The sequence below is a fragment of the Mus caroli genome, chromosome 10, assembly GCF_900094665.2.
Source record: "Mus caroli chromosome 10, CAROLI_EIJ_v1.1, whole genome shotgun sequence".
Classification (NCBI taxonomy): Eukaryota; Metazoa; Chordata; class Mammalia; order Rodentia; family Muridae; genus Mus; species Mus caroli.
Window position 1 is genome coordinate 70,540,415 of NC_034579.1, and position 22,776 is coordinate 70,563,190.

Here is a 22,776-nt window from a genome sequence, read left to right on the forward strand (position 1 = left end):
CGCAACGCGTCCCACACTTTGGCCATGTACTTGATTCATTGGAACTGAGGTTTTTACTCACACCCTTATCTCAAAAATGTCCCTGGAACAGTTTTCATTTGAGAGGGGGTCGGACTCCGGTGTGAGAGTTCAGAATGTACTCTGGGGTGAGAGTTCTGGTGGTCAGTAATTTTCCTCTTTCAGTCTCAAACTCAGAGAAAGCCACTTACTGCCTCTGCCTTCCAAGTGCTGTAATTGGAGGTGTGCCACTGTGTCAAGCTAGTGAGCTTATTTTTATTTTTTTAAAGGGGAGGGAAGTTTATGCCCGTTTCTTTTCAAATATTTATCTGCATGAGTACACATTTGTTGTCTTCGGACACAACAAAAGAGGGCATCGGATCCCATTACAGATGGCTGTGAGCCACCATGTGGTTGCTGGGACCTGAACTCAGGACCTTTGGAAGAGCAGTCAGTGCTCTTAACTGCTGAGCCATCTCTCCAGCCCTGTGAATTTATTTTTAGTCCCAAATAAAAGCCCAGGGCTTGCTGACATGTGAGGTAAGTGCCTGCGGCACTGGGTGTCTGAGTCTGGCTCGGTCTGGAGTGTCTCTGGCACTTGCAAAGGTGGGTTATTGGGAACGAGTCTCCTCTGCTTAGGGTTACTTCTGCTTTAATGGGATAGGGTTTTGTTTTTTTGTTTTTGTTTTTGTTTTTTAACTGCCTTATTTAGTAGAATCCTTTTATTTAAAAGTTTCTCTTTTTGGGTCAGAGAAATACCTCAGTGGTTAAGAGTGCTTGCTAAACCCAGAGGTCCTGAGTTTAATTCCTAGACCTACATCAGGTACTCACAGTCATGAGTAACCCCGCCTCCCGGGCCTCTGCAGGCTGCCAAACACAGGTGGCATACCACATAACACTGTTTCTCTTTGTATCTGGGTACAGCAGTACTTGCCTGTCATCCCAGTACTTGTGAGGCTGGGGGAGGAGAACAGGTTTTAGGCCACCTCAGACTACAAAGCAAATTCTGGGTCAGCTGGGGTTAACTAGTGAGACTCTCTTTGAAAAAGAGAAAAGTCTGAGATACAGGTTTATCTGAGGGCAACTAACGTGTGACCAGAGGAAGCCATTCCTAGTAGCCACTAGTGTTTAGCGTGTGTGGAAGGTACTTCTAATTGTAGATACCACATATTGCTGGTAAGACTTTGAAGTTGTCTAAGTTGTCATTAAAAATAAAAATTCAGAAGCACTCGCTGCCGAGCTTAGTGACCTGGAGCCAGTCTCCAGAACTCAACTCAGTGAAGTGAGAGAACATTGTCCTGCAACCTCCACATGTACCCACGGTGCACTGGGGCCCCTCCCCACCGGACAGAGTAAAGTTTGTGTGTGGCCTCTTGTTATGTTAGGTTCAACTGCTGTGCTCAAGTGGTACTCTCACCTCAGGCTCCTGGGCATTAGGGTTAGGAAGTTTATGCAGGCTACCATACCTTTGTGAGTTAAACCTTTATTTCTGGATTGTTACAGTGGCCTGTTTGGACTTGATCTGGCACCCCGTATGACATTTTTCTCTTTTCTTCCCAGGTGTTCTGCTTTTAAGTAAAATAAAAGTCTTGAACTTCTTCTTATAGTGGAAATGTTATATATGTTACTGTATTTCCATAGGAAGTCAGACTCCAGCTTTTTCTAGGGTGGGTGCAATAGTCAGAACCAGGGCCTTACACATGCTAGGCAGATACTGTCCTAATTTGGTTTTCATTGCTGTGATAGAGACTGACTGAAAGCAGCTTGGACAGCTGCCATATCACAGCTCACTATGGAAGGAAGTTGAAACTGCCTTACAGACTTGCCCATTGGCAATTGGATGGAGGCATTTTCTCAATGGAGGTTTCTCTCTCCATATAACTCTAGCTGTGCCAAGCTGACATTCCCGACCCAGACGCGCATTCTTAAAGCAGGCTGTGCTCTTTGGTGTAGCTGCTTCTATGGTCATTGCTCTCTATTTTAGGAGTGCAGTAGAAATAGACCAGAAGGTCCGTGTAGCCCGCTGTTGTGAAGCCGTCTGTGCACACCTGGTGGATTTGTTTCTTGCTGAGGAAATTTTCCAGACTGCAAAAGAGACACTCCAGGAACTCCAGTGCTTCTGCAAGTATCTACAACGGTTAGTGCTGTGTTCCTACAGATAACGTTCACCCACACAGGAGCTTTCATCGCGTTCATAATATGTGAGCTGTCAACTCCATTAGCCAGACATGAAAGGTTCACAGATTCATAGGAATGGAGAGCTGAAGTAGAGTTAGAATATCTTGTATGTGAACAGATATTTATAGAGTACTTGCTTTTTATTTATTGTTTGTTTATTGGCTGTACTGGATACAGGGAAATGTCTTTGAATACATTAAATAATTCACCATGGCTTCACTAATATGAGTGAATCTTTCAAACTGGTATTCTCTTACAAAAATCTGATATTCTCTCTAAAAACAAAAAATCAAAACCATGCATTTTTTTAGATTTATTTATTTATTTATTTTGGTTTTTCGAGACAGGGTTTCTCTGCATAGCCCTGGCTGTCCTGGAACTCACTTTGTAGACCAGGCTGGCCTCGAACTCAGAAATCCACCTGCCTCTGCCTCTCGAATGCTGGGATTAAAGGCGTGTGCCACCACGCCCGGCTTTAGATTTATTTTATTATCTTTTTTGTATATAGTGCTTTGTCTTCATGTACGTATGTATGTGAACCACGCGCGTGCCTGGAGACCAAGGATGTCAGAAGAGGTGTCACATCCTTTGGCACTAGAGTCATAGACAGATGTGACCTGCTACAGTGCTAGGAATGGAACCTGGGTCCTCTGCAAGAACAACACGTAGCCACAGCACTAACTCTCCAGCTCCTAATGGCGACACTTTTTATGATGGTGTCCCCCGTGGTGACTCATTGTGAGCTGCAAATGCATTTACTACCCCTGACCTTCCCAGTACCATAGCTCAGCAACAGAACGCACTTAGCAGTATTGGGTGACTGCTTTCCGGGCTGACTGGGCAGTAGCTAGGTGTAGAGGGGTCTCTCATGATATTGAGAGTATTGTGTAGCATATCACAAGCCTAGGACAAACTTTCTTGAATGTGAGTTCTGTAACTGACTGTGAGGGTTGCAGAGAAATATAATGACAACAGTAAAAGGCTGTGAACGTGCAGTGACCAAGGTCAGTTCACAATCCAATGTGTAATGACTCTGACACGTCACTGCAGCTGGAGACACAGCTAAGGATTCTCCACTGCTGTGCCCCATCTGAGTGAACATTGTCTGTGACTCAAGACTGCTCTTTCTATAGAGGACCTAAAGTGCCCTTACTGTTCAGACAAAGCTTTACCTTATAGTACTAGAATAGTTTACTTAAGGAAAAAAACAGAATCTTGATTTTTTTTTTTTTTTAAGATTTACTTATTTTATGTGTGCCATGTGCATGCAATGCACAGATAGTGTAGAAAAGGTCAGAGGAAGACTCTCATCTCCTAAAACCCAAGTCACAGACTCTGGGAGCTGCCATGTGGGTGCTGGGAACTGAACCCTGGTCCTCTAACTGCTGAGCCATCTCTCCAGCCCATGAAAAAGTTCCAGAGACATAATATTTTAATATCATTATCCCTCAGCAGCTATCAAATTGGTATAATTTTGAGTTACATCATGTTAGACAAAACAAGCATATTTGTGTCCTTAGTATGCAAATTTACATTAATATTCAATATATGATAGGATTATATATATATATATCAAATTGTTGTTTTAAGTAATTCTCTTTATAGCTATCAGTAAATGTTTGATTTCTATATTTTATATACCTATATACCAGGGGTTATATACAAATTTCTTGGGTGAAAAAGGAATTGTAAATAGAAAAAGTTTAAGAAATCTTAAGCTAGGAAATTAAATTTTAAGTCCATTTTTTAAAATGAATTCATATCACTTTGGTGATGTCATAAATTAAAAAAAAAAGTTCAGGTATTAAGTTTGAGTTTCTCTCTCCATACTAGAAAATGATCAGTTTATGAAGAAATATATACAAACAGTATATATCTAAACTAAACAGTGTAGCCCATTTCAGGGTGGGTAATGGTGAGCGTAGTCCAAGCATGGTGGGGGCACAGAGATGCCCATGTATCGCTGTGGCCTCTTAGCAGTAAGGGGCACCCAGTGTGTGCTACTTAGGCTCACTGTTCATGTAGTATGTGTGCAGGAGGGTGATCCATTTTATACTGAAATTTAAAGCAAGTGATAATGGCCTTGATGGTAACAACAGTATTAAAAGGAACACACCCAGGAGAAAACTTCCTAGGACAGACCACTGTCCTTCAGAAGTAGCAGCTACTGGTACCCTTCAAGAAACTGTCCAATAAAAGGTGGAGGCCCGACCTTTGTAGCATGGTGTTAGGTTCTTCTGTTACTGTTATAACAGTGTTGCAGTATGCTGTTGGGAGTGTCTGTGCTTTAAATGACTGGCCCTCTAGTGACTGTCACATGGCTCTCTGTGGCTGTGGCAGTGCCTTAGCGACCTCTCTTTTATTAACATTTTACATGTCTGTTCACACACGTTGTTGGGACCTACATTCCTGGTTGCTGGTCTGAAGGATCACTATACTATTAAATTTGTGTCCAGATTGCTTTTCAGAGGTAATTCAGTGTTTGTACTTACGTCCAGCAGCTCACAGCTCACCGCTTTTGTTTTTTTATCACACCCACATTTTAATTGAGATTAATTTTCATTTTAAGCACTCTTGCTGAAGAAAAAAACTTAAGATTGTCAAAGCCACACTATTAGACTGGAGAGATGGCTTAGTGGTTAAGAATATCTGCTGCTCCTGCAGAGGACCTGTGTTCCGTTCCCAGCACCCGCTTGGTGGCTCACAGCCATCCGTAGTCATGTACAAGGTGCACATACATGTATACATGTACTCACATACATGAAAATAAAATAAAGAAATCTAAAAAAAAAAATAAATAAACAAAACCGAATTTCCGTATTTATACACTGCACTCTGTTTTTCCCCAGTGGATGAGCCTTAAACACACCATCCAATAACCGCATGCTGTTTTGTCCTCTAGGTGGAGGGAGGCTGTTGCAGCCCGGAAGAAATTCCGGCGTCAGATGCGGGCCTTCCCTGCAGCGCCGTGCTGTGTGGATGTGAATGACCGGCTGCAGGCACTAGTGCCCAGCGCAGAGTGCCCCATTACTGAGGAGAACCTGGCCAAGGGCCTTTTGGACCTGGGCCACGCAGGCAAAGTAGGCGTCTCCTGTACCAGGTCAGTCCCAGTGGCGTGGCCTCAGGGCTTCATGCCCAGCAAGTTTTAGCTTGAGTTAGACTGATGACTTTGCTGCTAAAGATGGGTGGAGCCAGAAAGTGAGGACTGACACAGGAATGCATCTTGAAGGCTGTGTTTCCCACAGTTCTGAGCCTGTGACTCCTCTACCACTAGGAAGGGAGGCTCAAGTTCTGCATGACCTTGAAAGGCTTAGGTTCTGTTGGTAGCCTGCCCCGAATCTGCTTCCAAACACTGCTCCTACTGTGCTCCTTTCACTGCTCCATCCACCTCCATCTCCTCTGGCAGAGTCCCTTCTTTCTGTGTCACCCCCATCCAGGCCCTCGTTGCTGTTCCTCCTAGTTTCCCATTCAGTGCAGTTCCTGAGGCCCAAACTGTCCACTCATAGCATCTCGGGCTTGGTGTTTCTCTGTAGGCACAGTGCCAGTGCTGTTTGTTTGTTTGTACAGGGAGCTTTCACAGCTGTCCTGCCTCCCAGCGGGCAGGCCTTAGGGGGCAGTATGGAGGTGTCGTAGGCTTACCCTGATGGGGTTATGTCTCTTCCTCTGGTCATCACAGGAGGTTCTCACTGAGCAATTTCTCCTAAGGTTTTGTCTGGTCAGTTAGATCCCCAGGTCATCTTTGTGCTGTATGTAACTAGAGATTATAGTCAGGCCCATACTCTGAAGTCAGGGGTTAGGGGCCTTACTCTGACCCATGACTGTTATGACACAGTCTGGCTTCCTGAAGTCATAGTTAACTTTGGTTTTGTTTGGTTGGTTGGTTGGTTGGTTGGTTGTTTTTTTCTGAGACAGGGTTTCTCCATGTAGCCTTGGCTGCCTGGCCAGCCTTCAACTCAGAGATCACCTGCCTCTGCCTTTCAAGTGCTGGGAATCAAAGGTGTGCATCACCATGCCTGGTATGTAGGCATGTTCTGTGAACCACACTAGCCGGCACAGAGGCTCTTCTCTTCCATGAGAGCGTGCTCTAGGAGGGCAGGATTTTGTCTGTTTCTCATAGCCAGCTCACAGTGAATAGTGCAGCAGACATTTGATGGGGTTGGGTGACCCATTATTTTATCAGAGTCTAAATATTCTCCCCCAGGAGACATTGAGCAATTACTTTTCACTTAGAAATATCAATAAATACTATTTATTACTTATTTTAAATTTTTTCATACAGTATATTTTGATTGTGTTCTTTCCTCTCCCCTAACTTCTCCTAGATTCTTTCTCTCTCTTAAAAACAAAAGATAACAATAACAAAACAAACCCTTGAGGTCTGTTTGTATTGGTCAGCTACTGCTGAGCATGAGACGTGAGGTCTGTAGTCCATTTCTGGTACTGGGGAAGTAAATACTACTCGTTTCTTCCCTTTTGTAGTCCTTGTCTTTCTTTTTTTGTTATTTGTAGGTTGAGGCGGCTTAGAAACAAGACAGCTCACCAGATAAAGGTCCAGCACTTCCACCAGCAGCTGCTGAGGTCTGTCCGTCATTCTCACTGTTTGAGTTGTTCCTGCTTGGGTACTGCATATTGGCTCATGGTGATCTGCCCCTTCCAGGAATGCTGCATGGACACCTCTGGACCTGCCGTCCTTTGTGTCTGAGCACCTCCCCATGAAGCAGAAGCGAAGGTTTTGGAAACTGGTGCTGGTGTTGCCTGATGGCGAAGAGCAGACTCCCGAGAGTCCTGGCAGGTCAGCAGTTTCCTGTATGGGGAGTGGATACTGATCCGGAGGAGGATTGCGCTGTTGAGAGTTGCAGGCAGGCAGGATGTTTGTGGGGGTGGACACTAAAGGCTTGTGTCTCTGTACTTTGCTCATGATCTGTATTTAGATTTTTATCATTTTTCCACGTACTAGGCATTATTCCATGTAAGTCTAAAAGCTTTAAGAGTTGAGGATTATTTAAACCTATGTATGGTATTGTGTCCTGATTAGTATCTACATTATTTAAGATTCTGGCCGGCATGTATATTTGTGCACCTTGTGCTTGCAGTGCCCATAGAGGCCAGAAGAAGGCATCAGATCCTCTGGAGCTGGAGTTAGCTGCCCTGAGTTTGCTGGGAGTTGAACCCAGGATCTTTGTAAGAGCATCCAGTGCTCTTTACTGCTGAGCCATCATCTTTCTAGCCCTGAGGAATATTTGTTTGTTTGTTTGCATGTGCCACAGGGGAGAAATCTGCTCTCAAACTTCCTAGTGCTGTGACTCTTTAGTACAGCTCCTCACACTGTGGTGGCCCTCAACCATAAAACTTCTAATTGCTACTTCATAACTGTCATTTTGCTGTTGTTAGGAATCATAAATATCTGTGTTTTCCAATGGTCTTAGGGACCCCTGTGAAAGGATTGTTCGGTCCCCCTAAAGGGGTTGCAGCCCACAGGTTGAGAACCCCTGCCTTACACCATCTGCATTCTAGGGGTAGAACTCAGTTGGCAGCGTGGCCGCAGTGTCTTTTATCTACTGAGCTGTCTCACTGGCCCAGGATCACAAGTTTGATTCTGGAAAATAGTTCCGTGGTGGTGGCGGTGGCGGTGGCGGTGGCGGCGGTGGCGGCGGTGGTGGCGGTGGTGGTGGTGGTGGTTGTTTTGAGACAAGGTCTCACTCACTATGTATCCTGACTGGCCTGGAACTTGCTACGTAGATCATGCTGGCCCCAAACACAGAGATCCAGCTGCCTCTGCCTCCCAATTGCTGGCATTAAAGGTGTGCACCAACTCACCTTACTGAAATGGGTATGTGTAACTCCAGGGATAGTTTCTATTGCTCGGGTCCTTTCCTTTTCAGCTCACAGTTTTCAGTCTCATTAGAATGAGCCAATTTCACGACTGTCCTTTCCACTTACCCAAGTAAATAACCCAGTAGAGGGCCAACCTCCATTTTAAAATGATAACCTGTTTTGTGAGCTTCACAATTAGATTTGGTGTCTGGGACCCTGTATCCATATGGTATTTCTCTTGTTTTCCTGAGGATTTCTGTAAGTCATTTTAAAATTAGACATTCCCTGAAATGTTACTTTCTTTCATCTACAGAATACTAGAAAACTGGTTAAAGGTCAAATTCACAGGAGATGACAGCATGGTGGGTGACATAGGAGATAATGCTGGTGATATCCAGACCCTCTCAGTCTTTAATACACTCAGTAGTAAAGGGGATCAAACAGTTTCTGTCAACGTGTGTATAAAGGTGAGTGACAGTCACTTCATGTACGTATCTCTAGGTTTCATTTTCTATCTTCAGATGTCTCTGAAATTATAAATTACTATTTATTCTCAAAAGTGGTTTTCAATGACTCTGAGATGATCAGAAGTAAATGCCATTGTCTGTTTTTCTTTACATCTTGATGAATATACCACAGCCATCTACTTGGTGTAAGGTTTTAGTACAGATTCTGGGAGAGCAATGTACTCGCTCTCTGTCGTGGTTACAAATAATAATATATAATATTATCCAGATATAATCCATTTTTTAAGAGGGGAAGCTTACTTTCACTCATAGTATTGAAGGTTTTAGTCCATGACTGATGCCCTTGTTGCTTTTCTGAAGACGCACATACAAGAAGAAAAATGTACACTTGACAGCCAGGACACAGCTGAGGAGGTTGGCAGCCCACAGTCCTTCAAAGGCATGTCCCCAGTGACCTCAGATCTCCACAGATCCCACCTCTTCAGTATCCCTCCATCTCCCAGTCGTGCCAAGCTGGAGGCCAAGCAGTAAATACTTGGCTCCTGAGGGCCAGACTACAGCAAGCACTGAGCCTTGGCTGCCACACACCTCCTTGAGAATGTGATACACTCTACAGTACTCCCTTCTACTTTATCTTTTGCTTGACTCAAGCTGCAGCCTCTAGCCAACAGCAGACCTTAGGCCCCTTTTTGTTTTATTGCGAGCACTCATCCCTGTTAATGTCATTTTGATAGCTCTTTGATTTTGACAGGTTTCTTAGCCCTTATTTCATTTAAACACAATATTCCTACTAATTAAAGTTCCCAACACGGTGTATTTCCTTTGCTAGGGCTCTGCTTAGTAGGCCCTTGGGTTTGAAGTAAATTTGTGCATATGGTCTTGGAACAATGGCTAGTGCTTGTCTGATGTTGGTGTTGGTGATAGTAACAATACCTTTTCTTGGTTTAGCCCCTTGCCTGACATGTGTCCTTTAGATGATTCTGAACAAAGGACATGGAGGGGGAAATTTTCTGATTGCTTTCCTCATGAAAGTATACTTATCTTATATTCTCTCTCTGCTTTTTCTTGGTTTGGTTTGGTTTGGTTTGGTTTGGTTTGGTTTGGTTTGGTTTGGTTCGGTTTGGGTTGGGTTGGGTTGGGTTGGGCTTCTCTGTGTAGCCCTCACACTCACTGTCCTAGAACTTGCAACGTAGACTAGGCTGCCCTCGAATTCAGAGATCCACCTGAGTGCTGGGACTAATGGCGTGTGCCGCCGCCATGTGTGGCCCGGCTTTGTCTTTGAAGGACTGTCCAGGGCACAGTGAACGCATGGTGAATGGAGCTCTGCAGCTCTGCTGAGGCAGACTGTCTCCTGTGTTGTCCTCTGGTACATTCACCCTCACATCTTTGATTTTGTTGCAGGTGGCTCGTGGCACCCTTAGTGACAGTGCCCTTGATGCTGTGGAGACCCGGAAGGACCTGTTGGGAGCCAGTGGGCTCATGCTGCTGCTTCCCCCAAAAGTGAAGAGTGAGGATGTGGCGGAGGAGGACCTGTCCTGGCTGTCGGCTTTACTGCAGCTCAAGCAGCTTCTGCAGGCCAAGCCCTTCCAGCCTGCCCTGCCGCTGGTGGTCCTCGTGCCCAGCTCCAGAGGGGACTCCGCGGGCAGGGCAGTAGAGGACGGTGTGTGAAGGAAGCCCCGTTCCTGATCCCGCACCTTTAAGAAGTGGGTGGGGCTTGAGTGTGATGGATGGCCGGCAGAGCAGTGTGGGGAGCTTTGGGGTTAGTGCCTTATTTGTTGTGTCCACAGCGCAGGGCCACGGCTAGCTTGGGATGTGTCGCATGTGCAAATGAGTATTATTACATGGGGCTTCCTGTTTCTCTTCAAGGTCTGATGTTGCAGGATTTGGTTTCAGCCAAGCTGATTTCCGATTACATCGTTGTTGAGATTCCTGACTCTGTTACTGATTTACAAGGCACACTGAAGGTACGGTCTCACCTTGTAAAGGTCTGTCGGGTACTTGTTGACTTCTCTTCTCATCCGTCTGCAGTGCTATGTACGTGGTTGTTCTTTGGATTTTGAGACGCTGGCATGTAGGGCAGGCTGACCTCAAGTTTGCTAGGCAGTCAGGGTAACCTAGAAGTGATGCTTCCGCTTCCTCTTCCTCCTCCTCTTCCTCTTCCTCTTCTTCTTGTGTGAGAGTATAGGCCTGTACCGTCCTGTCCAGCTTATATTAGTGATTTCCATTTTAATCTTATGTTTTATACACACACACATTTCTAAAGATACAGGCAGGAATAAAAATAAAATTTAAAAAACACCCATAGTATGGTTTCAGTAATATGTTAAATAAGTTTTTTGGCTTTGCTTTGTTTTTTTTTTTGTTTTTTGGTTTTTTCGAGACAGGGTTTCTCTGTGTAGCCCTGGCTGTCCTGGAACTCACTTTGTAGACCAGGCTAGCCTCCAATTCAGAAATCGGCCTGCCTCTGCCTCCTGAGTGCTGGGATTAAAGGCGTGCACCACCACGCCCAGCCTTGGCTTTGCTTTTATGAATTTAAAATGACCATTTATATATTACATCTGAAGGTCAGATTTATCTAATTATTTTTTAGAATGAAAGCTTTTACAAAATATAAAGAAGTAATATTACCTGAGACTTCCTGGAAAGGTCTGCTAAAAATGGTTTAGGAAAGAAGTGTAGGGATTACATGCGGCCAGAGGATGTAGCTCAGGGGCACAGTCCCACTTGACATGTAAGAATGTCCTAGGTTTTTTTTTTTTTTAATTTTTAATATTTTTATTACATATTTTCCTCAATTACATTTCCAATGTTATCCCAAAAGTCCCCCATAGCGCCCCCCACAATGTCCTAGGTTTTATCTCCAGCACTCGATGAAAGCCAAACCAAAGCTGGACAGGAGGAGGTAATGGCAGAGCATGAGGAAGCTGCCTGGCGTTCAGCGACGACGCTAGTTCTAGGAATAAGATGGAGTGGCTCTGCTCCTGTGGGTGGTGAGGAAGCCCTCATGAGGTCCTTGGTCCTTCCAGGAGGGCTCTGCAGGCCCCACTTACTAGTTAGGTAAGACTCGTGGGGCCCTCTGTGGTGCCTCTGGGAGACATATCCACAAGGCTCTAGAAACCCAGACTCAGGCACGCAGAGGCCTTGTGCCCTTTCCTGCAGCGGCTGAGATTTTGTTGTTGGGGCATTTTCCTAAAACAGCCATGGGCAGAGTGCTAAGCCCCTTTCGAAAACTACTTTTTAAAATGAGTGTGACTTGTTTGAACAGATCTCTCCCAATTGTCTTGACCCTCAGGTTTCTGGAGCAGTCCAGTGGCTGATCTCCCGATGTCCTCAAGCCCCAGACCTTTGCTGCCAGACCCTTGTTCAGTATGTTGAGGATGGGATCAGCCGCGAGTTCAGTGGTCGGTTTTTCCACGACAGGAGAGAAAGGCGCCTGGCTAGCCTGCCCTCCCAGGAGCCTAGCACCATTATTGAGTTGTTCAACAGTGTGCTGCAGTTCCTGGCCTCTGTGGTGTCCTCTGAGCAGCTGTGTGACATCTCCTGGCCTGTCATGGAATTTGCCGAAGTGGGAGGCAGCCAGCTGCTTCCTCACCTGCACTGGAACTCACCAGAGCATCTAGCATGGCTGAAGCAAGCTGTGCTCGGGTTCCAGCTTCCACAGATGGACCTTCCACCCCCAGGGGGTATGTACCCACCCTGAGGGAGGAGTGGAGGGCTAGCCTCCTCTTCTCCTTGTTGTAGAGACACTATACCAGGGGGTGGATTCCAGTGTGAAGTCTGCAGTCCACTTCTACTGTGTACCTATCTGCATCAGCCTTTGGGTTTCTGGGTTAGGATGAACCAGGATTTTATGGGGTGGGAGCTGTTGTCCTTTTCCCCAGGACAGTCCTGGGACTGTCCCACGGGTGCTGCTCACAGAAGAGCTAGGCCAGCTGAAAAGCATGAGACTTCTGTGACTGCCTCTGAGCTGCTGGCCCTGCTGCTCTGACAGCATTTAAGTGCTAGTGTAGGTCACTGTTCCTTTAAAGCCTGACTGTGCCTACCGTGCCTGGGGGATGAGGCCTCTGGGCTGTTTGATGCAGACTCCACAGATAGCCAAGGCTGACTCAAACCTGGTGCTGCAGGGGCTGCTCTTTCCTATGTTAATGGCACTGGGAAGGAGGGAGCCTGCTTACTATTCACCTGACAAAGCTTGTGGACTTACCCACAGTAGCCCTCTACCAAGAAAACAGCATTAATAATATTTCGTGTTCACTGATTGTTGGTCACACCTGTAACTCTCTCTGCAGCCCCCTGGCTCCCTGTGTGTTCCATGGTCATTCAGTACACCTCCCAGATTCCCAGCTCATGCCAGACACAGCCTGTCCTCCAGTCTCAGGTGGAGAACCTGCTGTGCAGAACATACCAGAAGTGGAAGAACAAGAGCCTCTCTCCAGGCCAGGAGTTGGGGCCTTCTGTTGCCGAGATCCCGTGGGATGACATCATCACCTTATGCATCAATCATAAGCTGAGGGACTGGACACCCCCCAGGCTCCCTGTCACATTAGGTAGTTGTTGTTCAGGGTTTGGGGACTGAAAGTCATGAGACTTCCCTAGGCTAATTTTACCAAAAAGGGGGCGGGGGGAGTGAGATTTTAGTTAGTTAGCTAGTTAGTTAGTTTATTTTAAATAGGGTCTCATTGTGTAGCTCTGGCAAGCCAAACAAAACCATCTCCACTCTTTTGTTTTAAATTAGACCAGAATAATCTTAGAAACTTTTGAAGCACTAAGGTTTGACTGGGCATGGTGGTCTATATCTTTAATTCCAACATGCAGGAGGATCTCTTGTGAATTTGAGGCCAGCCTGGTTTACCTAGCAAGTTATGGGATAGCCAGGACTATATAGAGAGACCCTGTTTAAAAAACACAAACAGGGCCAGATATGTTGTGCATGCCTTTATTCCCTGCACCAAGGATGCAGAGGCAGGCAGGTCTCCGAGTTTGAGGCCAGCATGGTCAGTCTGTAGAGCATGTTCCAGGACAGTCAGGGCTGCACAGAGAAACCCTGTCTCAAAACAAACAAACAAAAAACCAAGAAAAGGTCTTAGGAGAGCACAGCCTGCCTTCCCTGGAATAGGCCTCCTAGGTTAGCTCTTAGAGGCACAGCTCTGCGAGTTATTCCTATCCCTTTACAATCTACACGAATGCATGTCCCATCCGAGCACGGAAGTTACATTAGTGAGGTTTGCCTTTAAGCGAATATCAAGTGGTCATCTGTTACTCCATATATCTATATCTATATCTATATCTATATCTATATCTATATCTATATCTATATCTATATCTATATATATATATATATGTGATTTCTAAAAATATGTTCTTGTACTGTTTTCTCAGAGGCGCTGAGTGAAGATGGTCAAATATGTGTGTATTTTTTCAAAAGCCTTTTAAGAAAATACCATGTTCCCTTGTCATGGGAACAGGCCAGAATGCAGACGCAGCAGGAACTGCAGCTGAGTCATGGACGGTGAGGCCTATGTTGAGTGCGTTTTCTGTCTCTGTTCTGGACCAGAGCCCCTTCCCTGTCATAGACCGACTCTGGCGACCCTGCAGAGTGCGGGGTGTCCCCACTGCGTAGACACTTTAGAGCAGTTGCAGGCACCTCTCTCCATTTATCAGATGAGCTCAGGCCAACCCTAGTTGCAGAAGGCAGATAAAAGAGCTGGTATCTCATCTCATAAACCCAGTTCTATATATACCCAATGCAGCACCTGTACATATTCCCCAGTAGTCCTTCTTCCAGAAGAAACAGCAAGAGAACTCTATTAATATAATTTGCTGTTGCAATAGAAAAGCCAGGTGATCATTTCAGTACGTGTTGAAATAATTTAAAATGTTTATTTATTTTATATATATGGTTGTTTTGCCTACATGTATGTCAGTGCCCCACTTGTGGGCCACTGTTGTATTCCCTAGAACTGGAGTTACAGACAGTTGTGAGCCAACATGCAGGCGCTGGGGAGAGGGTTCTCTGGAAGACCAGCAGCCAGTGCCATAAACAGCTGACTCAGCTCTACAGCCCCAAAATGAACTTTTTTTTGTTTGTTTGTTTTTTGAGACAGGGTTTCTCTGTGTAGCCCTGGCTATCTTGGCACTCACTTTGTAGACCAGGCTGGTCTCGAACTCAGAAATCCGCCTGACTCTGCCTCCCAGGTTCTGGGATTAAAGTGTGTGCCACCACGCCCGGCTCAAAATGAACTTTTTAAAGCTTAAGTCAGAGTCAGATGGATGGCTCAGCGGGTGGGAGTACTTACTGTTCTGGCCTGGCAACCTGAGTTTGATCCCTGGTATCCACTGAGTTGGAAGGAGAGAACTGACTCCACAGAATTGCTCTCTGACCTCTACATGTACACTTCCCATGGCCCTGGGCTACTGTCTTAGTTTCGTTTCTAAGTTTTGCTGTATTGGTAAATTGCTCTGACAAAAAGAAACCCAGGGGAAAGGGTTTGAGTTTCTCACTGGGAAAATCAGAGCAGGAACCTGAAGCAGTTAGTCACAGTCCAGAGCGAATAAAGCTCACCTCAATAGAGAATGGCGGCCGCATAGGGTGGTTTGAGTCTTCCCTCAACTACTGATGTCATCCACAGTCCTCCACAGGCATGTCTGCAGACCAAGCTGATCTGACGACAGTCCCTCATGTGCCTGCCTGCCTTCCCAGAGAATTCTGCATGCTTTCAGCCCTGACCACTAAAACTAGCCACCACAGCTACCTATCATAGATCTATTAAAACAAAAATGCAAAACACACCCCAGTAAAATAAAAGCAACAACAACAAAGCATCATGTTCTTCCAGAAAGCATAAGGCATGAAGGCCAGCACCAGTCGGTGCTGCCCAGGTTGTCACTGATGTTGCCTGATGGCCACTGACAACGGGGCAGATAGGCATAAATATCAAAAATGAGAATTTCCACAGGGTACAGTGCCAGCTTAGAAGAATCAGCATTGTAGCCCTGGTTATGGTCCAGGGTTCAGCAAGGTAACTATCAGAAGTTCCTAAAGCCTTGAAATACAGAACCAGTGGATGAGAACACTCGCTCTTGCAGAGGACCCAGGTTTGATTCCCAGCACCCATGTGGTGGCTCACAACCACCCATGACTCCAGTTCCAAGGATCTGGTAATCACTTCTGAACTCTTTGGGCACAAGGCACACATGTAATACACATATACACATACAGGCCAAACACTCGCATGTAAAATAAATCTTTAAAGTAGCAACAACAATAAAGATGTACTTAGTATGTAGAGCTGAAGAAATGGCTCAGGAGTTAAGAACATTTGTTGTTCTTCCATTTTTTAGGGATTTGATGCCCTCTTCTGGCTTCCATGGGCTCGTGTATTCTTGTGCTACACATAAGTTCATCACAGGCAAACATTGCATGCGTAAGATAAATCTTAGCATATACACATGAGAGACAGAGACAGACAGACTGGGATAAGAAACAAAGGCCTGATTTAAAGCAGCTCTAGTGGAACATTTGGAAGCAATAGCTGTCTTTGTGTCTGTCTGTCTGTCTCCCTTCTTCCCTCCTTCCCCCCACCCCCTCTTCCTTTCTCCCTCCCTCTCTTTTATGTTATGTATCCCTGGCTGGCCTGGAACTCACTATGTAGGTCAGGCTGTCTTTGAGCTCACAGAAATCTGTCTGTCTCTGCCTCTGCTTCCAGGATGTTGGGATTAAAGGCACATGCCAGCAAGCCTGACCAACAAGTGTCTCTTGTTTTGTTTTGTTTTGTTTTGTTTTGTTTCGAGACAGGGTTTCTCTGTATAGCCCTGGCTGTCCTGGAACTCACTTTGTAGACCAGGCTGGACTCCAACTCAGAAATCCGCCTGCCTCTGCCTCCAGAGGGCTGGGATTAAAGGTGTGCGCCACTACTACGCCCGGCTGTTTTGTTTTGTTTTGTTTTGCCAACAGTGTCTCTTGATGTGTGTGTGAGAGTCACTATATAGCACATAATATGAGAGCTGCCCTCTCTTGTTGCCATAGTCTCTGACTTGAAGGAAGTCAAGGCAGGCCCAGGGCCTGACATGGGTATAAACCACCCACTAGAGCACTTGGATCTTGAGGCTTTTGTTAATGGAGTGAACACGTGTCCAGCTGTGTCCGTGTGCTGTGCACAATGTTGTCATCTTCTCTCCCATCTTTCTTGACTGTAAGAACTTCCACCCTTGTGCTTCCAGTTCGGGGATGAGGTCCTTCCATCCTCCTACAAGCACTTTTCCTACTCCATTGCTTCATGTGCACCAGAAAGGGAAGAAAAAGGAAGAGAGTGGCCAAGAGGGGAGCCTCAGTACAGAGGACCTGCTTCGGGGGGCTTCTGCAGAAGAGCTCCTGGCACAGAGTCTGTCCAGCAGTCTGCTGGAAGAGAAGGAAGAGAACAAGAGGTTGGTCTGTCTGTCCCCTTCCTGGGTACTCATGCATTCTTTCTACTTCCTGCAAGAGGAAAGTCAGGACAGCCAAGGCTAGGAAGGGGCGGCTGGGCTGGCTAGGGTTATAGTGATGAGACTTTATTTAAAAAGAAAAGAAGGAAGAAGAGAGAAAAGAAAAGAAAGGAAGTGAGACATTGATAAAGTGTAAGTGTGGGCTGGAGTGCTTGCTGAGTTTCCAGAGGACCTCACTTTGGTACCCACATCCATAGCAGGTGGCTCCTAAGCACCTCTAACTCGAGCTCCTCGGATCTGACCCCTCCGGCCTCTGTGAGCACTCGTGCACCTACACAGATGTTCACACACACATCTATACATAACTAAAAATAACTTTTTAAAAGTAGAAGCCCTTAAGAGACAGATTGTGCTCTAGAAAGAATATTCTGAGTTTTATCATTTGAAATTGGCTTCATTGCTTATTATTTTAAGTCTTCTAGAGGAGGGACTGTGTGTAGCTAAGTACATAGCTTGGTCTACCATGGCTGACCACTGCTTCTTGGCCCTTGTGAAGCTCAAGTCTTCAGTGGGTCATTTCTTACTAGGTGGATAGGAGCTAGTGCAGACCCTCCTCTGCTTAGCTGACTTCCTTTCCTTTGTACCTTCCTCTTCTGGTCATTCACACTGAGAAATAGAACAGGGAAGACAGAACTTGGTCAAGGTTGTCTTCCCACCATGCTGGTGTGTCCCTCCTGATGCTAGAGAGGAGCATTGCATTGTGTGCTTGAGGTCAGCTCTCCCCTTGGGGTGCAGTGTCACCTCCAGCCTACACACAGTGCTCCACCCTTAGGGCTCTCCTGAGACCATTAGGACATGAAGGTCAGCACACAAACCGCAGCCATACTGACACATGCTCCTGACTCAGCTCCTTTGTCTCCAGTCGCCACTCTGGCCCTCAGCAGCCTGCATGCTTGAGTCTGCTCACGAGTTCTTGTCCCTGTCAGTGACCACCAACTTCTTAGCCTTGTTCTGAGTCCCTGAAAGGATTTAATAAATCCAAGAGCACCACAGAGCGTCCTCTGACGTCACGTGGGCATCCACATCTGTTCACGGACACTCAGGACGAGGAGTTAACAGCACAGGGGAGGGAGTGCCGCTTAAGCTCTGTCTTCCTCACTTTCTGCTCTCATACTGTTTCAGGTTTGAAGATCAACTTCAGCAGTGGTTATCGCAAGACTCACAGGCATTCACAGAGTCAACTCGCCTTCCTCTCTACCTCCCTCAGACACTAGTGTCCTTTCCTGATTCTATCAAAACTCGGACCATGGTGAAAACATCTACAAGTCCTCAGGTGAGAACGAGTACCCTTGCCATTTCCCGAATTAAAGACAGGGAATGCGCCAGCCTCAGTGGACCACACCTTTAATCCCAGCACTCCATGAGTGTGAGGCAGCCTGGTCTACAGAGTGAGTACCAGGACAGCCAGGGCTACACAGGAACCCTGTCCTGAAAAAATGAGGGAGGGGAAAAAAAAAGAAAGAAAAAAGAAAAAACAAACTAAAAACCATTTTAAATACCTTAAAAGTTCTGTCTCTTTAGAATATCCAAAAGTTCACTCTTTCTCTGGCCTTATCCTCTCTCTGCCTCCCCTCCTTCTCTCTCCCTTCCCCCTCTGCTTCCCTCTCTCCCTTCCCTCTCTAGCCTCTCCCCTACCCCCTTCCCCCCCCCCCAGTGTTCCGTGGCCCGCCTCTTCCTTCTCTATCACCTTTTTTTCTATGTCCATGTTCCCTTCTCACCCCTGTTCTCATGCCCCAAATAGATGCCCTTTTATTCTAAAAAAAAAAAAAAAAAAATATCCAGGAGTTCTTTAAAATATCCAGATTCTCTGTAAAATATCCAAAGTCTCTAAAATTTCAGTGTCTTTTTGAAAGTTAAAAGTCTCTGAACTGTGGTTACTTGTAAAATAAATAAGTTACATAAGTTCTTATTCTAAGAAGGGGAATAAGGGCACAGTCACGGTCAACTTGAGAGCACCCAGAGTCCAGCAGTGTAAAGCCAGGTGTCACACCACTTCTGTCTGACACTCACTCTCCCTCTTCTGGGCTCCTTCAAAATGCCTGGTGGCTGTCTGCTGCACATGCAGCTTGTCCTCTAGGCTCAGGCTGGCTGCATGCCACAGCTGCTGCGACCCCTGGTGGTCAGGTCACCATGGTACTGCCATGCCCAATGCTTGAGTCCCCATTGCAGCTGGGCTGCTCCTGGGACAATAACATCTCTCTGGCTTTCTTCAGGGACTCTCCACCCCTGCCACATGATACCAAGCATTATATCGCCCCGACACCTTCAATTCTGAGCCTTCTACTGCAGGGGGAGCATCCGTGGTCTGGCCTGGCCTGGCCTCTCATGGTGCCAAAGCCTCAGCTGATCTTCACAACCCCTATATGCCTTCAAAACCAGTATAGGGAGAGCCTTACACTACCAAGTTCAGATGCCAACATGAGGTGCAGCCTCAGCTCCCTTTGGGCCGTGAGCAGAATTCTATGTGCTCATCCTGAATAAACACTTGAGAATAATTTACCTCAGTGCTGCTGCTCTCCTAATCAGGGCTGATTCTGCAGCTCCCAGCTGACCAGTATCACTTGTCTCAGCCTTAGAGTACTTGAGAGACTCAAGACTTCTCTCTCAAACATCACAAGCCAGGCCACCACCATCTGCACTACTCTTCTGTTTTGTTTTGTGTTGGTTTTGTGTGTTGGTTTTTCGAGAGAGGGTTTCTCTGTATAGACCAGGCTGGCCTCAAACTCACTTTGTAGACCAGGCTGGCCTTGAACTCAGAAATCCACCTGCCTCTGCCTTCCGAGTGCTGGGATTAAAGGCATGTGCCCCCATGCCTGGCTGGCACTACTCCTACTTTCACCATTTGCTGTGTTCCCACAATTCATTAAACTCTGAACACTCAAGTGCTTTTCTAGTCTGAAGTTCCAGAGGCCATGCACAATCCTCCAAAATACATTCTCAGGTCTGTCACAGTAATGCCCCAAGGCCTGGTAACTAATTTCTTAATTAGAGCTTCTATTCCTGTCATAAAACACCATGACTATAAGCAACGAAAGGGTTTATAGTCCATCCAAAGAAGTTAGGACAGGAACTCAAGCAAGGCAGGAACCTGGAGGCAGGAGCTGAGGCAGAAGCCATGGAGGGTCCTGCTTACTGGCTTGTTTCCATGGCTTGCTCAGCTTGCTTTCTTATAGAATCCAGGACAGCTGGTCTAGGGGTGGCCCCACCCACAATAAGGCCCTGCCACCTTAATCAGAATTGCCACAGGTTTGCCCCCAGGCCAGTCTTATGGGGGCATTTTCTCTATTGAGATTTTCTTTTCCACAATACTACCTAGCTTGAAACTAACCAGCACTGCTAGGCGGTGGACGCAGCTTCAATTCCAGCACTTGGAAGGCACAGGCAGTTGAACTTGAGGCCAGCCTTGTCAACAAACCAAGTTCCAGGACAGCCAGGGCTACACAAAGAAACTCTGTCTCAGAAAATAGAATAAAACAAAAACAAACCAGCACACACAGGAACAGTAGCTCTTGTCTGTGGGGCCACATAACTATCTGAACCTTGACCAGACTCCGTTCTGGGATTAACTTTCCCTAAGGAAAATTAATAAGGGAAGAAGATGAGCTCACAGAAGTAAATTTCACATTAGAGTAGTATTTTCAAAGCCAGATCATCCAGGCCCCAGAGCGCCTCTATGTTTTTCTTGGCGGATAAGGAAGCAGAAAGAGTTTATCTGAAGGATCATGCCGTGGGGCAGGGGCAAAAGGTGTTTCTGGAATGGCTTAGGAAATCTCACAGAAGGAAGGCAGAGTACGACAGCATACTGTTCCCATTGATGAGTTTGCTTAATCCTTTAAAATACTCTTCTCTCTGACTTATTGTGAGGCATGGTGGTGTACACTCGTAATCCCAGCACTTGGAGATGGATGGAAGCAGGAAGATCAGGAGTTCAAGGCCAGCCTCTACTATGTAGCAAGTTTGAGGCTATCTCAAACTATATTCCACCCTTTTTCAACCCCACTCTACCAGCTCCCCAAATTTATATTCTGACTAATTCTCTCTAAAGACATTGCCAGATAGTTAACAAAGTTTAATGTACAAAAGTCTTCACAATGGAATTGATTATATGTCTAATCAATAAATGACTCAAGGCGGGAACTTGGTTAAGCTCCGTAGAATACTGGCTATTTTTGTGTAGCAGATTAGGCTGGCAAGATGGAGGCGAGGGTTCTGTTGAGCCCAAGAGGCTCTAAGGGTGTGAGCATGGATCTGATGTGACTGCCGCCACACATGACTACGTCTTGCTTCTTTTTTACTCAATTAGAATTCAGGGACAGGAGGAGAGCAGTTGAGGTTCTCAGAGGCATCAGATTCATCCCTGACGGAAAAGCTGAAACTCCTGGAAAGGCTGATCCAGAGCTCAAGGGCGGAAGAAGCAGCCTCCGAGCTGCACCTCTCTGCACTGCTGGAGATGGTGGACATGTAGCCGTCTGACGGGAGAGGGATCTCCAATTCATAATGCTTTGTCTGTATTCAATTGTGTTATAGATGCTGTTGGAAATGCGACTATTAATTATGCAAATAAACTTTTTGAATCATTCCAGAGCCTTCTAGTTTTATGACTGAAGGCTATGTGATGTCTTTAGTAGTAGTTTTTTTTTTTGGTTTTTTTTGGTTTTTTTTTTGTGACCTTAGATGTTTTTCTCTCACACACACCGGAAAATACTCAGAGGGAGTTTTTGTAACTTTCTGGTTTTCCGTATACACATATTTTGAGACTTTCATGTGTGAGTGTACTGTAATCTGTAATTAGATCATTTCTACCCCTCCCCCTCCACACTCTGGGACTCATGACCTATTCTTCTATAATTGTTACATATACATACGTCTACTGAGTCTATTCAATGTTGCTTGAATGCATATGTACTTAGGGATGGCCATATGGGATTGGAGAACCTATCAGAGACCTACCTGGAAAAAACTGATTCTCCCTCCCTTGGTAATCCATTGACTGCTTATTCTGTTTATAATAGATAATTCTCTTAGTAAAGTCACTGTCCCTGGTGTCTTAGCTATCAGAAATGCAGGGACAAGTAAGACACAGGGTCCTCACTGCAAGGTCAACTCTGCTCATCAGGAGAGCCAACATACATACATACATACATACATACATACATACATACAAACAAACAAAATACATATATACATCGTAGTAGTATACATAGAATGTAGTACATACATTGAATGTAGTAGTGTCCATGAGAGGGCATGATGAACGCCTTGAGGCACCAGTTGGTTGTGCGACCAAATGGCTGGCGCAGGCCAGCAGGCTCTCACTACCCTCAGAGGGCCATGGGGATTAGTTGTGGAAAAACATTAGAAGTGACCTGATCCTATTTTCTCTTCAAAATAACACGTGGAAGAGGTTGGTGAGATGGCTTGCCACATTACACTTGTTCTTGCTGAAGAACCTGTGGTTTCCAGAAGACCTGACATCCTCTCTTGACCTCTGTGGCACCACACCTGTCTGTGCACTACAGGAATGCAGAACACCCATGCACATAAATATATCAAATGGCATTTTGCAAGGAATGGAAGATGTACTAATAAAATTAGCGACGGTCACTTCTCTTAAACTGTGCACTAAGCATTCCCAGACTACTGTCCTGTAGCCCCCGAGTCTGTTCAAGAGGAGTATGCAGGATCTCTGGTCCTTGTTCAGCTCACTGTGTAAAAAGCCCCGAGTCTGTTCAAGAGGAGTATGCAGGGTCTCTGGTCCTTGTTCAGCTCACTGTGTAAAAAGCCCCGAGTCTGTTCAAGAGGAGTTTGCAGGGTCTCTGGTCCTTGTTCAGCTCACTGT

General features: G+C 45.9%; 1 protein-coding gene across 2 annotated transcripts in view; it reads left to right on the forward strand.

Moving 5' to 3' along the window:
• Positions 1 to 21,521, forward strand: part of Mcm3ap (minichromosome maintenance complex component 3 associated protein) — a 46,962-nt gene extending 25,441 nt beyond the window's left edge. Inside the window, exons 17-29 of one of the 2 annotated variants that reach the window (XM_021173988.2) lie at positions 1,982 to 2,134; positions 5,078 to 5,275; positions 6,685 to 6,753; positions 6,833 to 6,967; positions 8,303 to 8,456; positions 9,858 to 10,116; positions 10,323 to 10,420; positions 11,749 to 12,139; positions 12,746 to 13,003; positions 13,836 to 13,965; positions 16,677 to 16,880; positions 18,060 to 18,210; positions 21,241 to 21,521. In XM_021173988.2, the coding sequence (XP_021029647.1) occupies positions 1,982 to 2,134; positions 5,078 to 5,275; positions 6,685 to 6,753; positions 6,833 to 6,967; positions 8,303 to 8,456; positions 9,858 to 10,116; positions 10,323 to 10,420; positions 11,749 to 12,139; positions 12,746 to 13,003; positions 13,836 to 13,965; positions 16,677 to 16,880; positions 18,060 to 18,210; positions 21,241 to 21,402 (2,362 nt within the window). In that variant the 3' untranslated portion in view covers positions 21,403 to 21,521. The remainder of the gene's footprint in view (positions 1 to 1,981; positions 2,135 to 5,077; positions 5,276 to 6,684; positions 6,754 to 6,832; positions 6,968 to 8,302; positions 8,457 to 9,857; positions 10,117 to 10,322; positions 10,421 to 11,748; positions 12,140 to 12,745; positions 13,004 to 13,835; positions 13,966 to 16,676; positions 16,881 to 18,059; positions 18,211 to 21,240) is intronic. The other variant, XM_021173990.2, reaches the window with a different exon arrangement.
• The last annotated feature ends 1,255 nt before the right edge of the window (positions 21,522 to 22,776 follow it).